The sequence below is a fragment of the Corvus hawaiiensis genome, chromosome 1 (assembly GCF_020740725.1).
Source record: "Corvus hawaiiensis isolate bCorHaw1 chromosome 1, bCorHaw1.pri.cur, whole genome shotgun sequence".
Taxonomy (NCBI): Eukaryota; Metazoa; Chordata; class Aves; order Passeriformes; family Corvidae; genus Corvus; species Corvus hawaiiensis.
Window position 1 is genome coordinate 89,882,490 of NC_063213.1, and position 15,381 is coordinate 89,897,870.

General features: G+C 37.2%; 1 protein-coding gene across 3 annotated transcripts in view; it reads right to left on the reverse strand.

Moving 5' to 3' along the window:
* Positions 1-15,381, reverse strand: part of TMEM245 (transmembrane protein 245) — a 79,241-nt gene that overhangs the window by 48,561 nt on the left and 15,299 nt on the right. The window contains exons 5-8 of one of the 3 annotated variants that reach the window (XM_048313064.1): positions 13,071-13,292; positions 8,869-9,038; positions 4,009-4,032; positions 744-806 (exon numbers count right to left, since the gene is read on the reverse strand). In XM_048313064.1, coding sequence (XP_048169021.1) covers positions 744-806; positions 4,009-4,032; positions 8,869-9,038; positions 13,071-13,292 — 479 coding nt within the window. The remainder of the gene's footprint in view (positions 1-743; positions 807-4,008; positions 4,033-8,868; positions 9,039-13,070; positions 13,293-15,381) is intronic. The other 2 variants (XM_048313083.1, XM_048313074.1) reach the window with 2 other exon arrangements.

The following is a 15,381-nucleotide window of genomic DNA, read 5'->3' on the forward strand; positions in this document are numbered from 1 at the left end:
ATCAGATTCACTGAATCCATGTAACTGAAGTACTGTCAAAGATTTCCAAAAATGCTAGGCTCAATGGTTGTGTAAGGGGTATCAAATAGGTGAAATGACAGTGGAGCTAAGGCTGCTGTTAGATGTTTTGCCACGTAGCAACTACTGGAAGGTCAAACTCCGAAAGACCAGGATGATGACTCTCTCCAAGATGGCACATGACAGATAAGGTATCTTACCTGACACTTGTACTGTGGGTTCAAACATGCCTGACTGCCATTAAAGTGCAGCTACAGCACATGTAAATCCTGGATTACCTTTAATCTAGTTAGCAAAGTCATGGCAGCACTGATGAGGTGCAGCAGCCTCAGCCAAGCAAGTCCACCTTGTCTCTATTTACTCAGGCAGCCCAAGGAAGGCTTGATGAAAGCCAGCATTGGCAAGCCTACAGGTACTGCAATTACATCTCTCAACACAGGCTTAAGGGGATCCAAGTTATACAAGTGGTACAGACGTATCACAGGAGAAGACTGAATTGCACTGAGTATCACAGAAGTAAAAGCAGATGGACAACATTCACTTAAGGCTATATTTACTCTTTTTTTTTTTCCTATAAAAACACACTTCATTTCCCTACATTAACCCCCAATACTTCCTTAGCAAACCCTCACCTTTGCACACTCATGCTAAACAATGCATAGGAGCAGCTAAGCTACTCACTGCAGGGAAGCTACGCTGTTAAATGCCTGTGTGGTTGTACTTACCACTGAATCAGGTCCAGACTTCACTCCTACCCCAACCGTGCCAGGCCTCCCTTTACACCCTTCCTGTAAACCATGGGCATGCACACAGAGACAAACATGTACTGACTAAATGCTACTCATTAGCCAGAGGTCATGAAGTTTTATATTTGGTTCCAAGCTTCTAAGCTAAAGGTTAGTCAACAGAAGAAAGCTGAGGCTGCCACAACATCTGAAATTATGCAAAGGTCAAGGAAAGGCAGGCTCCTAAGCTACAGAAGGTCACACTCGTAAAACCAAACTGAAATGTTACTGATTTGTGATAGGCTGTCCAAAAAAACCTATCCTTAATTGTCACAGTTTTGAAATGCAATTATCAAGGTTTTTTTTTAAAATTTAGCTCACTGTAAAAAGGTTTTTTTGATTGAGTTACACTCTATTGGAAAGCTCCTCAATAATTTGCGAGCACTTCCTCTTTCAGCTTTTGGATGATGATACAAACCGTATTATACTAAGCTGTAAAAGAACTACAGTCCATACTTAAAATTCAGAAATCCTGCCATCTAGACAGGTTCTCCATGTTATGCAGTATGATACATCATCTATGAATTAATATTTGCATGTTGCATACTGCACAGCCTTCAGAGCAGTAGTTTTTCTAGCACATTTGATTTACTACATTACCCAAACAGTGAAGCACACCTAGGCATCCACTTCATTTTCAACTGAATTTATATAAAATTACCAACAAGAACTTTTATTATTTTCTGTAAACAACTCCACTATTTATGAAGATTTTTTCCCAAGACATTCCTTAGACTTGTCATTTCCCTTTAGTTCAGTTAATATTTGAAGATACCACCATCTCCTTAATATCATCTGCAGAGAATAAGGGGAAGTCTGTAACCAGAACACATCCCAAGGTTATGCTGAAATGAATCAGCTGAGTAGTTAAGCCAGAAAAGGTAGAGAACAGAGTATGTGAGGTCTCAAGTCTACTTAAACCAGTGTCCCTCCAACAGCAGCAGAAGAATTTAGCAATTCCTCCTAAAGACTCTTGCCACAGAAAATGTTATTAAGAACAAATTATGCTAGACTGATGGAATCTGTTCTATACTTTGAGCTACATATACCATGAACAGGAATCAAAAAGCCAAGGTCTATCACTAGCAGTCATAATCAACCATCATTTCAAACTCCGCCATAATCCATATGATTTTTAATTTCCTGCTGGATTATCAGAAATTTATCTTGGTGTTCTCTCAAGTAATTCCCTTCAAAGACAAAGCAAAAAGGAGAAAGACACACACAAAAAAATCACTTTTTAACTGCAACCAGTGTTCTGTATTACAAATCTCCTCCTTTCTTTGCCTGTGACAGAATATGACTTTTTTTTTAATTTTTAAAAAAAATCATCAAAACACCACACACAACAAAACAAACCCACTGACTGCACATTTTTTTCACTTTTTTTTTCATTGATTATAATATTACTACTGTATGTTCATGCACAGAAGTCAACACTGTATGTAATACTACAGGACTTTCAGGATTTCTGCTTATGAAACTGTAAAGTATTCAAAAACAACTCCAAGGAACTAAAAAAACCCACACTCTGTTAAGAAACTATATCCACAAGGTTTTGCCAAATAATGCTAATTTCTAAACTGAAAATAAAATCCAGGCATTTTAGCATTTAGAGCAATTAAATTTTTTTTAGAACTTACTCATATTAAGGAAAAAAAACGTATCTACACATATGAATTTTCAAAGAAAATGACAAATTCAGAGCCAGAAAAAAAGCAGTTGAGAATACACGTTCTCTTGTGGCTCACCAAATGCAGCTCTTCACCTGAACTCTGCCAACAAACCATATCTAATAAAAAAAATTTATGAAGAATTACGGTTGCACATATTTACTAACCACAAGTCACTCACATAAGACAAACATTTCAAAGTTGGGAAATAAAAAAGTAATTTTAAAACAGGAGAAATACAGTCAAGGGCAAAAGAACATTAAAAAATGCCCCTCTTCATGGACAATTTTAACTGAACCATGAAGCAAGCAACTCCTTCCTCTTTTTCAGAAACACAGAAAGCCCTCTCAACATAGAATCCTGTGCTCATTTATTAAATACTGAAGATCAAACTTTCTAAATTCATTGTATCTGCTCAGCCTAGAACTACATGTGTCACTATTAGCATTATTCCCCATCAGCCATTCATGGCAGATACCAGCTGTGTACCCTCACTTCTTTGTTTACAAGAACCTTTTATATATATTTTATCACATACCAGATTTTCACCTGTAAATTCTGAGGGTTTTTGTTGTTATTTTTTATATGGTGCCTGCTATAGGCATCCCTCCCTAGCTCTGCACTTGTCTGAAGCAATGCCACTGCTCAAGTCACAGAGAAATATCACTGAATTTAGTTGCTGTTCAGATCTCAGTCACACATGAAGCCAAAGCAGCTCTAACTTCTCTTGGGATGACAGTTCCCCAAAGAACAATAGCTAAACCTAGTTGGCTAAAATGAACCATGGGAACTGGGAATAACATTCCTTAGGAAACATCACACACTTCTTTTAAAAGCTACTCAACAGGAAAAAAGAGATTTTAGCCATACCAACTGCTTTTTTTTTTTTTTTTTTTTTTTTTTTTTTTACTAGCCTCTCTCTTCCCTTCACACTTGTTAAGAATCAGCAGTTCTGAGGCCATGCAAAGCCTCATTTTGTATGTATTCACTGCTGGTACACTACATACTATGCCTGTGTACACAGACAAGTTTGACACTTCAGAAGTAAAAGATGGACAGCACTCACTGAACCTAGTCCATGCACTTACACTCAGCTTTATAACTGTGCTTCACACCCTTGCCACTCCCATGTTAATTCAATTAACTGCTTTCTCTGAGCAGAGAGTAGCTCTCCAGACTGGAGAGAACTGGTTTTGTTAGGTGTACAAGTAGGGACCAGGTGAAGATCAACTGTTCTTAAATAAAAGTGCCCATAAATCAAACTAACCCCTGAAAGGCTAATGCAATACTCTGCTGTACAAAACATTTAACTATGTGCATTCACTGGAGTAGAAGAGATCAGATAGAATTATATGACCTTCAGTAGCTTATACCAAGAGCTGGAAAAGAGGCATTTGAGAGACAAATCTATGAAGCAAGGCATGTTAAAGAGTGTTCATGCTGCAAAATAAAAAAAAATAATTATAAAAAAATCAAACTCCCCAAAACCACAGAATCCATTAGTTGGAATCACAATTTTTCTATTTATTTACCTTCTTATTAAGCCAGTGCCACAGCTTGTCAGTGGCAGGGGGAGATGGAAGAAAAGGGAAAAAAACACAACACAGTGGAAAATTATTGAAAAATGCAGTAAATAGGGAAAAAAAGCAATGAGAGGCAGGCAAAGTCATCCACAGAATGAAAATGAAATTGTTCTAGACACAAAGGTAAATTGCAATAGGAAGAAAAGATCATAACAACTTCTAAAGCAAGAACCTGGGGTTTACTATCAACATGCACTTTTGAAACAAAGAGGGATATAACAAATACGAACAACTTCAATGGCATTAACAGAGCTATCAGCACAATCTGGGCAATTCCAGTTTAATTATACTGAGAGCTACCATCAGATTTCAGAGCAGGACTTGTAAAAGTACTCCAAGAAGAGCATTTCAGCAAAACACCAAATCTTAACAAGAGATATTTGTTTAGGGCATTAATACTCCCATTCAGGCACTCAAACACTCCCATTCTATGCATTTCAAAACACTCCTATTATGTCAATTACTGTTGAACAGATTTTATATGTTTTTTTGGTACCACATTCATATTAAAGCATTCATATTCAACAGCACAACATCAAATACATAATTAAGTCTGACATACAACAGCAAATTGTAGATCATATAAATGTACAGATTTCATGTAATTCTCCTTGCACCTCTCAACAGTCAATTTCTCCTTTTGCACTAAAGTTATTTTTCTTTACTGATGCTCATCCACATGCTAAAGTACACCCATTTTAGGATCTAGTTCATGTAGGACTACACTCTTAATTCTAACCATTAGTAACCAATTATTAGCATAAACACAACAGTGAAGAGCTTTAATGCTGTTATTCATCTGTGTTAGGGATTAAGATCACATAAGTAAAGTTTTGTTTCTCTCTGAAAACAAGATCACTGAATTCTCAGTAAATCTAGCATGTTTGCCAGCTGCCAGAAATTATATTAGCTCCCAATGGAAACAGAAGGTAAGAATATTTCAAATTTATAAAAATCTCATTAATAAAGTTGATCAAGTTAGAAGCAGACTGACAAAGAAACATGAACATTAGGAAACATGAAAATAAAATGTCACAAAGCACCCACGTTTACTAGTTTTTACTACTCATGGAAAGAGTCACAGTCAGAGAAATCCATTACAAAGCTTCAAAAGCCTCAAACTGACACTGTAGAATTTGTTTCTACTTTACCTCTTCACTTATGGAATAACTTATCTGTGAAAAAAGGCAAAGTTGTTTTCTGATTCAATGACATACTTTTAACTTTACTACTGAACTTTAAAACCTACTTCATTTTGGAAAAACCATAGAGCTCATGGCTGTATTGCTCCCCTTTGCAATTCCGTACAAAATACAACAAAAGAGCACTATGATTTTTGCAGAATGTGAAAGGAAGTCTTTGGTATTTTCCTCTAATTTCAGCCTCTGGGAATTGGATAATAAATGCAGTAACTAGGAAATAAATAACACTTGAATGTCAAAAATAACAGTATTTTTTATTCTTGTTTAAGACAATACCTGGGAGGCTCTACCTGCCTACTAGCTTACCAACACTGATGTTTAAGTAGTTCTACAAATGTAATCAACCTGCATTTGAAAATAGGCTACAGCTTAATTCTAATCTTCAAGTCATACAAAATTAATAAGGCTATAACCATTTTTCCAGTATTTTATTGGAAAACTATTCATCTAAGATCTTACATGTCTATGAAAGTATTTTCTAAAATAATGTAAGTACTGGCAGAGATTCTGCTTGTTTTCTGTGCTTGGCTAAACTATATGCTAAGTGTGGTACCAGAAGAAATAAAAGTTAACTTTATCCAAAGTCCAAATAATGTAAACAATCCACATATAAAATTCTAGTGCACTATACCAAGAAAAAGCATATAACAACTACATGATTCACTCAAGTACACTAGAAAGCATGCATGTAAAATATTAGTACATTCCAACAAGTAAAAGTCTATGGCATGCAGCTCAGCTACTGCCAATGCTGCTGAACTCCCTCAAAAATTCTATAATCCAACTGTAGTCACCATACTGAAAGACAACAGTCCTCTTTAAAATAAAAAATTATCAGTAAAGAGAGTTATTAAGTCTTTGTTGTTAATAAGAACACACATGATACCATATCTATTAAGATGGTTCGGTGGCTGACAACAGAAACCTCCCTACTCTCCCCTCCAGGAAGTCTCTCACACCTGTCTGTTGACCCTCCATGAGGAAAATGCACAGACAGGGACTAAAGAATAAGTAGCAACATCCTGTTTTCATAGTCAATATTTAAAGGAGGCACATTCAGACAGACTGACCTACTGCTTACAAAAAAAAAAGAAAAACAATGCCCTTTCTTTTCTCTTGATCAGAATTTCTCTTCATTTCAAATTTCTCTGCACTTCTGAGATAATCAGGGTAAATGATAATTGTGAAAGAAGAGAAGCAGTTCTTTTCTTGATGCTTTTGTTACAGATATAATCAATAAAGCTCAGATTTGCATGTGTGAGCAGTACTCACCCATTTCTCACAATGGGTTATTTTCCACACTATCTACACTAGCCTCCTAAAATTTGTTTGGCAGGAAGACATGCCACTCTAAGATGTATTCCTCCTTCTCACTGCATTTCACTCAAATCTGGAACTATTTCCTAACTGGGCATACCAAGTTTGCCAGCCCAAGCAGTACCACTAAATATTTGTGTAAAACAGACCTTCTCAGTGGCTTGTTGTACTTAGCTAAGAGCCTCAATACATCCTGATGCTAAGGTTCAGTTTCCAATTAACTCAGCATACAAACAAAAAACCAAACAAAACAAAAACCCTAAGCAGATTCAGCTCCCATGAAAAGAAACTACAAATAGAATATTAAAAAGTTAAACATCTAATTGCAAACGAAATGATCCCTAGGTCTTGGTTTCTCACACACACCCATAACAGGCAACCTGTAACAATTTACTCCCCAAATTTCTATTTTGTGTTTGCATATTTTTTACTTCCTCTTCAACAGTACCTACTGAAGCTGAAACATTCAGTAATCCAACTTAAAAAATCTTGCAAGGATGTCATTTTCATTCCTCTTGTTTCCCTGTCCCTACAAGAAACATAACAGATAATATTCTGTGGCACTGCTTCCCAAATTCTGAGGTACCATGCATCCATCATCCTACCATACACAGAATAAGCATAGCCAGTAGAACTTAAAAGATACGGAAGTATTAGTGTGATAAGCGTTGGAAGACTACATATAATCCCAGCCACCCATGCTAAATGCCAGCTGAAACAGAATTAAAATAGGCACAAATGAGGACAACAGAATCATGCAGATTATCAAGCGCCTTTCTTGTAATGGCTGGGAGAGCTCAAATTACTTTAATACACAGCGCAGACTCAGGAGGAATTACAGCTGTCATCTAAAAAATGGAGGGGCGAAGGGAGATGGAGAAATGAGCTGTGCCAACACTGTTCTATCTGTTAGACATAAAACAACATGTAGATAAACTGACCTTAAGTACATTTAAGCTGAAGAGCGAGAGGTTCTGCTGCACATTAAAGCCCTACCTTCTTTAAGGAGAAAAGACTTGCTGGAATTAGGAAGGATACTGTATCATATAGTTATGCAATACAAGGATACCAAACTTGACAACTCATGAAATAAAAATACATTCAATATTGCATCCAGAGAGTCTTCTTACTTACAGAAAAAAACCTTTTTATGAAAAGCTTTGTATAACGTAAGCTTTTATCCCAACATGTAATTTCCACTACCTTTGGAAAACCACTTTATTGTGTTCATAGCTGTATTTTGAAAGGCTTTTCCTTTTTCATATTCTTCCTCAATGAACCCTGTGAAATCACTACTTTTTTCCTAGAGGCATTTCAATGCTTTTGTTGACCTTTTGTCTTCCATTCACCCATTAGATCCAGGCTTAAGCTCCTCCCTCTCCTGTAGGAATTCAGAGCTATTAATTGCAAAACCAATCTGCCAAGGTACAGATGCTCTGACAAATGTACTTACAGGGTTCAGTTCATCAGTTACAGAAGCCCTAAGATAATGGCTTTTTCCAGAGCAGAGAATACGTCAACAACACAGTTACAGAAAGCACATTCTTATACACTGCCATAGCTATTGCAAACAAAATAATCCATCCATTTACGTGAAAACTTACCATTCTTAATGAAAGAAACTGTATAAATCTTGTGGAGCTTTCCAACTCTGCATTTTGCAATGCAAATGTAGGCATATTTCGCGTGGGGGAGAAGGGAGGGTAACACAGAAGCTTTATTTTATGGCACTTCCCAAATACTTTATCCCACATATTTCTTCACTTAGAGAGGGAAGACTCATTTCTGTACCACCATACTATTGTGTGCAACAACTTTGCTTCCACACAGTATAGACAAATGTGTCTGAACTAACTCGGGCTGTACTTACAGAACACAATGGTATGCTTTTTAATTAAATTTTCTCATAAGAAGTAGGAACATCTTATCCTTCAGACTAAAGCTCATTAGGTTTAAATTCAAAATCTTTGTAACCAGGTAAGGTGACTAAAGCATGAGAAGTTTGCCTTACGCAGATAAGGAATCTTATACAGCTGATTCAGCACTTTAAAAGTGACTTCTGTCAAGGTTTGCATGCAACCATTGAACATTTAAATTTAAATGTGTACTTAAGTGTGAATAGTGATAGAAGAGACATAATTTAAAATACACCATAAAACAGATAAGAGTTTTACATGAAAGACATATTCATTAGTGACAGACATTTATCTTAGAATTAAAGCATCTCAGAATACGGTGAACAGAGAATAAAACAAACTTTCAAGTTGCTTAAGGAAGTAAATAGAAATACCTTACTGTCAAGCTTTAGCATAACACTTCCGAGTCCTCTGATGGGCCGTGGTGCAAGAGCTTCCTGACGTTCCTTCACAAAATTTTCAACAAGTTGCCACCAACTTTTGCAGTGGTTTGCCATGAAGTTCAAAACTCCAAAATGAATCACTAATTTCTTAAGTGCCCAAACTGTAACCACAAGAAGGAAATTAAGTATCAGAGATTTCAGAGGTGCACCACAAGACTACTTATCTATTCTAGTCAGGAAGAGCGATGAAAAAGAAAGAAGACTCTTGAGTTTTATTTCCCATTAGAAACCACCTCTGGAACTTTCCAGTGATTTTAGTACTAATCTCCTCTCTAGCTTTGCAGCTGTGCTTATCCACATGGAACTTAGATGACAGCAGAAGCAAAGTGTCTGCACACTACTCAATAATGCAGCTAACAGACTTGAGCAAGGCCTGGGATAAGAAGGTGCTGCTCCATGATTCCAGTACAGTTGTTTTCTTACATATTCACACATACACCATGCCAAATGACTCCACATAAAGTACCACAATCAGAACTTAACAGCACATTACACATAAAATTTTCAGCCTAAATTCTTAAGTTTTAGGCCTTCTAAGCTGTTAAGTGTATCTTTCCTTTCAGAACTGAAAGTACATCCTGCGGAACTTCACAGTAACGAAGCACCCATTTAAATCTTCTATTGAAATACTACTGATAGATTTTGCTTTTAAACATTAAAAAAGCTATTTGAGATTAGCATTTTATCTCAGCAACTTGTAGTTACCACTACAAGCAACTTTACTTCTAATATATCTTTTTTTCTTATTGCAACTGTTCTCCAAACCAGACTGATAACTTACTGCCATACATGAGCTCCACAACAGTTGGCAGTACACTACTTCATCATCAAAAATTCACACCATGTTTCTACTTGGAGATGTGTAAAATGACATACATAGCCAGAAAGGTTAACTTTTACTGCCTACAGGGCATCTATCCAAGTTCCACAAGAGCCTATTCTCTGCAAGCCACACACATTAACAGTTTATGCTCTTGTTCCTGTTTTGGAGAGCCAGTGCAACAATTTCCTGACATTTAGTTCACTTACCCTCTGGCACCACCACGTGGCAAATACAGGATTTATTCTCTTGAAGAAACAGAATAATCCAATAATTTCTCCAATAAAATGAGTGGCAAACATACAAAAAAGGAGAAAATACAGTGCAAGTGCCAGCACTGAAGTTAAAGGCTGAAGTTTTGTATGATGAAATGCAGCTCACAGTCAATACACAAACTGCTGCTCAGCAAAGCCAGGCAAGCTTGCATTTACAAATACAATACCTCAAATGGCATTCTAACCTTCCACTATTATTTGTTTCAACATTTTACAATAAATGAGTGTACGCTCATTGCACAGGTGGTGTCAGGAGGTGCTACAGTCAATCAAACGGCCGTAATTATATTAGGTTAAAAAGAGACAAGAGAGAAGAAGCTACAGGATTGTTATTAGAAAGCAGTGAGCAAAACAAGAAAAAGGCTGCATAATAACAAGTTCCAAACATCTCCAGGAAGCAGAGAATTACCTGAAGACAATTTAAAAAAAAAAAAGGGTACAACAGAACAAGCAAGGAAGAAAATGAAAGACCTTAAAAACAGACAATACCAGGATTTCCAGGCTCTCATCACTGTAACAAAATGCTGCCAAGTGTTCCACAACGTGGTTCATTGCTTAGCTTTTCAATTCACAGCAGCTCTTTCACCTTTTCATTTTATGGTTTAATTATGGTATCATTTTTCCACTCTCTACACTAAGCAATTTTAAAAGACCATTTCATTCCAATTGAAGCACAAATGCATTCAAGGAAAAATGTTAATGATACCAAGATGTTTCTCATAATCTAAATGCTGCTTTCTATGAGTCCTCTTTACCAATAGAAGGAATTCCGGTGAAATTAACACCTTTCTATTGAAGGTTTTAGGGAGTTTTTTGCATTTTTTTTACATACTAGAAGCATCCTCTTTAAGGTCTCAGAAGTGCCTCAAGTTATTAGTCTCCTTAAACTTGCACAGTTGTAAGGAAACTTGCTTTACTACCCTTCCTATTTTCCTTGTACTTTAGTATTACCTCTCTTTTAGCCATGCAGATTATCATCTCTCACCTTCTGATGTTTGATGTAATCTAAATTTGGCTCTGTTCATCATTATACTGCCTATTTGTAATATTTTTGTGATGATTCAGTTATATGCCATAAAAAAGCACTTAATGGCCCAGTGTCACTGCTAAGGCAACAAGTCACAAATACTTCCAAAGGTAATTTCTCTTTTGTCATGAGTTTATTGTTTGGGTAGTTATTTTAGACCTAATGACTGTCAGGAGCAGTATTCAGCTGTTTCATTTATAGATACGCACTTTAATCTAGATTTGTGTGGCTCAAGCTTAAAACCATTCACTGCTGTCTAACTGCAGAACTGCTGCTTCCCTTCTTCCTCCCACGTAGGTGCTTCTGAACAGTGGTTAAGTTACTCCTTGACCTTTCAATGAACTAGCCACATAAACTCTGCTTCTAATATGTCTAAAATTTATTTTCTAATTCATTTTTCACTTGGGATTGCCATTTCCCATGATGCCCAGACACCAAAACTGGGAAGTTTCTTTCTTCTGTAGTAACTACACTGAAATGAAACAAAGGTGAAATCCATCTCTTCTCTTACCCTGCATTCAGCTATTTATACGTCTTGCCATCACATTACCCTTTAGCTGCTGCTGCAGTGCCACAGCCAAAGGTGCAGCTGTTCCTTTCCCCATGCCTCGGAGCTCACAGCCCTTCAAATCAGTAAGTATGACCCCAAGCTACAATTTCCAGATGGACAACGAGATGGTTTACAGTAGCTTTGTGTACTGTGTGCAGATCTCAGGGTTTTGGTAGCAGGGAGGCCTCTGGGGTGGCCTCCACAGGACGAGACCAGGAGTTGACTTGTGCCAGACACAGTTCCAGGCGGCTCTGCAACAGATCCATCACTGGGCAAAGCTGAACCCATCAGGCACGGGTGAGGTACTGCAGTGAAAATGTATCTAAGAAAGGGCAGAAAGCACTTGGCAGGGAGAAGTGGAAGGAACACAGAGAGAACAAGTGACTAGAGAGAAGAAGGAACAGAGGGATGAACAGAGGCAATGAAAAGGCCAGGGAAGCAGAAGTGCTCCACAGCAGAGCAGACACACCACTCAGAGGGACCACGGCCTACAGAGGATCCATGCTGGAGCAGGAACACCTCTTGAAGGGACTGTGGCCTAGGGATAAGGAGAATCCTGAGCCTGCACCTCCCTAAAGGGAATGCAGCTCATGGATAAGCCCACATTAAAAGACTGGAAGAGTGACTGGCTTTGTGGGTACTTGACCACTAGCTGGGGCCAACCCACCACACTTAGTAAAAAAAAAAAAATAGCTACATTTAAGTGCTAAATGCATTTAAAAATGCTAAAAACTAGCATTTTAACTGAAGTTTAGAGAAAATCCAAGCAAACTAGAAAAACTCATTTTGTTTACAGTAAGGGGATGGGAAGAAATGCCTCCCAATTCATAGGAGCTCAGACATACTCCTGGAGTTCCCATCTTCCCTTTTCACTCCCGCAAAAGAGTCCAGGGAAAAGAGGCATACAGCCTTAAAATAATGTCTTTCAACAGCTATCATAACTACTCCAATTCTTCCTCAATATATAGGAGAACAGATGTATGCAGATGTGAACCAATAAAGCTAATTAACCTCAGAGCTAAAATTGGAACCAAATTTATCTTGTGACTTGTCCACAGAGCCTAGCAACCCCTTTTTTACAGAAATTAAAAGTTAACATGAGCTCTACTTCACTATTGAAAAACTGCTAAAATATTCTTCATTTATTGGTGCAAAAATATGAAGGAATTGACATCAAGAGGAAATAAAACTAACTGCTCTAAACCAGAAGTATTCTTACTATGTAAGGTATGGCACAACATTATTTCAGGTAACTACAATAGTCAATAGACAAAGTAATTAAAGAGTTGTCCACTACATGGTGACAGACAGTACACATCAATCTTCCTTTTTGAAGCTACAGTTCATCTTGTCTTAACAAGTCTTGAAAAAGTTTTTATTTAAAACTCATACAAGCCTACAAGCCTTTCCTCCTGTTTTATTGAACATGATGCCAAACATTTCTAGCAGTTGGATTATTACCTGCAAAAGGCACTGGTAATAGCTGCACAATCCAAAAATTTAGCCAGATCTGAACAATGACAATGGCCCACACAAGAGTAACAAAGTAAATATCACTAGTTTTCTTTTTTCTAAGAAAAGATCCAATCTCAGGTCTTTGTCTGTTCCCAGAAGATGATGAAGAGGAGGAAGTGGAAGATAATGAAGCACGTGGAGGTGGAGGCTGATCACCTTCTGTTGCTCCTAAAACAAACACATGCAAACAAAGAAACAGAAATTATCACCTTAACATTCACCACAAAACAGAATCTGTTCCCTGTTCCCAAATTATCTTTTTCTTTTTTGGAAGGTGGGGGTGAAGGGAGGGACAGCAGCAGAAGGCTGTGTTTCTGTTGTTTTGGTGTTGGGATTTTTTCTGTAATTTCTCTAAAAGACTGAAACTGCCTAGGCATTGATCTGCATTTTGAAAAGCTAGAACAGGGCTGTGTAAACTCTCCCACATCCTGCAACACCATGCCAAGCAATGCTGAGAGGAGGAGAGAAGAAAAGTTGCTACAGCCTCTAAGAGGGCTCCAGTCACTGCAGGTAAATTACAAGCCAAATATATTTTATCAAAGAACCATAAAACCATGAAAAACACAAAATATAATTAACTTCTAAAAGAAATCTGAAGTCTTAAAATAAATCTTTGACTTGCATTCAAGTACTCAAAAAGGAATCTTAGATTTGCTCAAAGCTCATTTAAACAACAAAAAATATAGAGTATACATAAAAGAGAAAGCTTGTATCTTACAACTGTCTTACTGCTACTTTTCCTGAACACTCACAACATAAACATAGCACTCACACTGTCATCCCTAAATTCCTTACTCTGTGTAACAAACATTATTAACATCAAGCACAAGTTAGTGGATAACAAATTTTGTCAGTCTATCACTCTTAAGTTAGCAAACGAGAAATTAAATTAAAAAATGTAAACTGACATGTTAAAGACCCTACACATAATCAATAGTCGTTTCATGCACAAATATTATGTTCAAATTAAAATTCTTGAATGCAGACAATGGCAATTCATTTATCCATTTAATCTTTCAGTTGCTGGATGACACAAAATCTATCTTCAGCCACTCTATGTAAAATCTCTCCCTGAAAACACCAGTATTAACTTTCACTGAGGCTCCGTGCTGGTGTCGAAATGCACTCATTTCCCACACACCCCTACTTGAGAAAAGTCTGCAGCCATAGGGGAGGAATGCACACACAGGGAAACTCGAAAAGTTACTCTGTGCTGAAGAATAAAAGGCAATTTATTATGCTGGTACATACCACAGTTGGTAAATAACGAGCACAACTCTTTCACTGGACTTGTATCACAGACACAGTTTCTCCCATGAAGAAAAACTGTACTACAAAATACTACATGCACAGCAGTCAAACAACTCATGTTCCACACGTGTTTTTAGCTGCAGTGTGTCACTAAAGCCATTTCTAGCCTAAAGCATGACAGCTAAAATGTTCAGAAAGGCAAGGCTCATTTGTCATACAGCAGCAGTAAGTGACAAACTGCATCCTCACAGCAGATGAACACTCCTCTTTTGTTGCAGAAATCTGCACTGGTGCTCTCCAGGTAAGTGGAACTACTTGTACAGCTTATGAACACATCCCCCACCACACTAAGACAACAATGCAAATTGACTGATTCACCCAACTGGGATTGACATTGGAATAATGACAGAAACACCAGCTGATTGCTGGTTATGTATTTGGTGGAACTTCAGAATATTCGTGAAGGAATTACAACACACAACCTGAAAGAAGGAATTCTGCAAGCAGCTAAGCACAGCAGAAGCTTCAGGTGGGAAGGTTCTTGGCAAATCAGTGTGTATCTCAATGGGATGATAGTCAGCCCAACTATACAAACTACATTTTGGAGAAAAAGACTCAATTTTTCATAAGGGGAAAGCAGAAGTTACCTGTAAACATAAATTTTCCTAAAAAGACTTTTTTGTCATATAGAAAAGGGTCTATGATTCCCCTGTACTTCTCAGTCTATATTTAATAAAGTAGAAGAGTACTAACAGAAACAAATGGAAGCACTAAAGGAACACAAAATCTGAAAGCAGTATACCTGTAATAAAGAATTTTCCCCTTGAGTATATTCAACACTTCTTACTGTTTTGCTCCAAAACTAATATAATCAACATAAGAAGTAACAACACAACAAGCAGAAATTCAAATATTTATCAAACAGAAAGAAGCACTAAAAGCCAAAACAGAGTAATAAGATGAAGTCTATACCTAAGATTAAAGTTATTCAACATTTTTTGCCCAA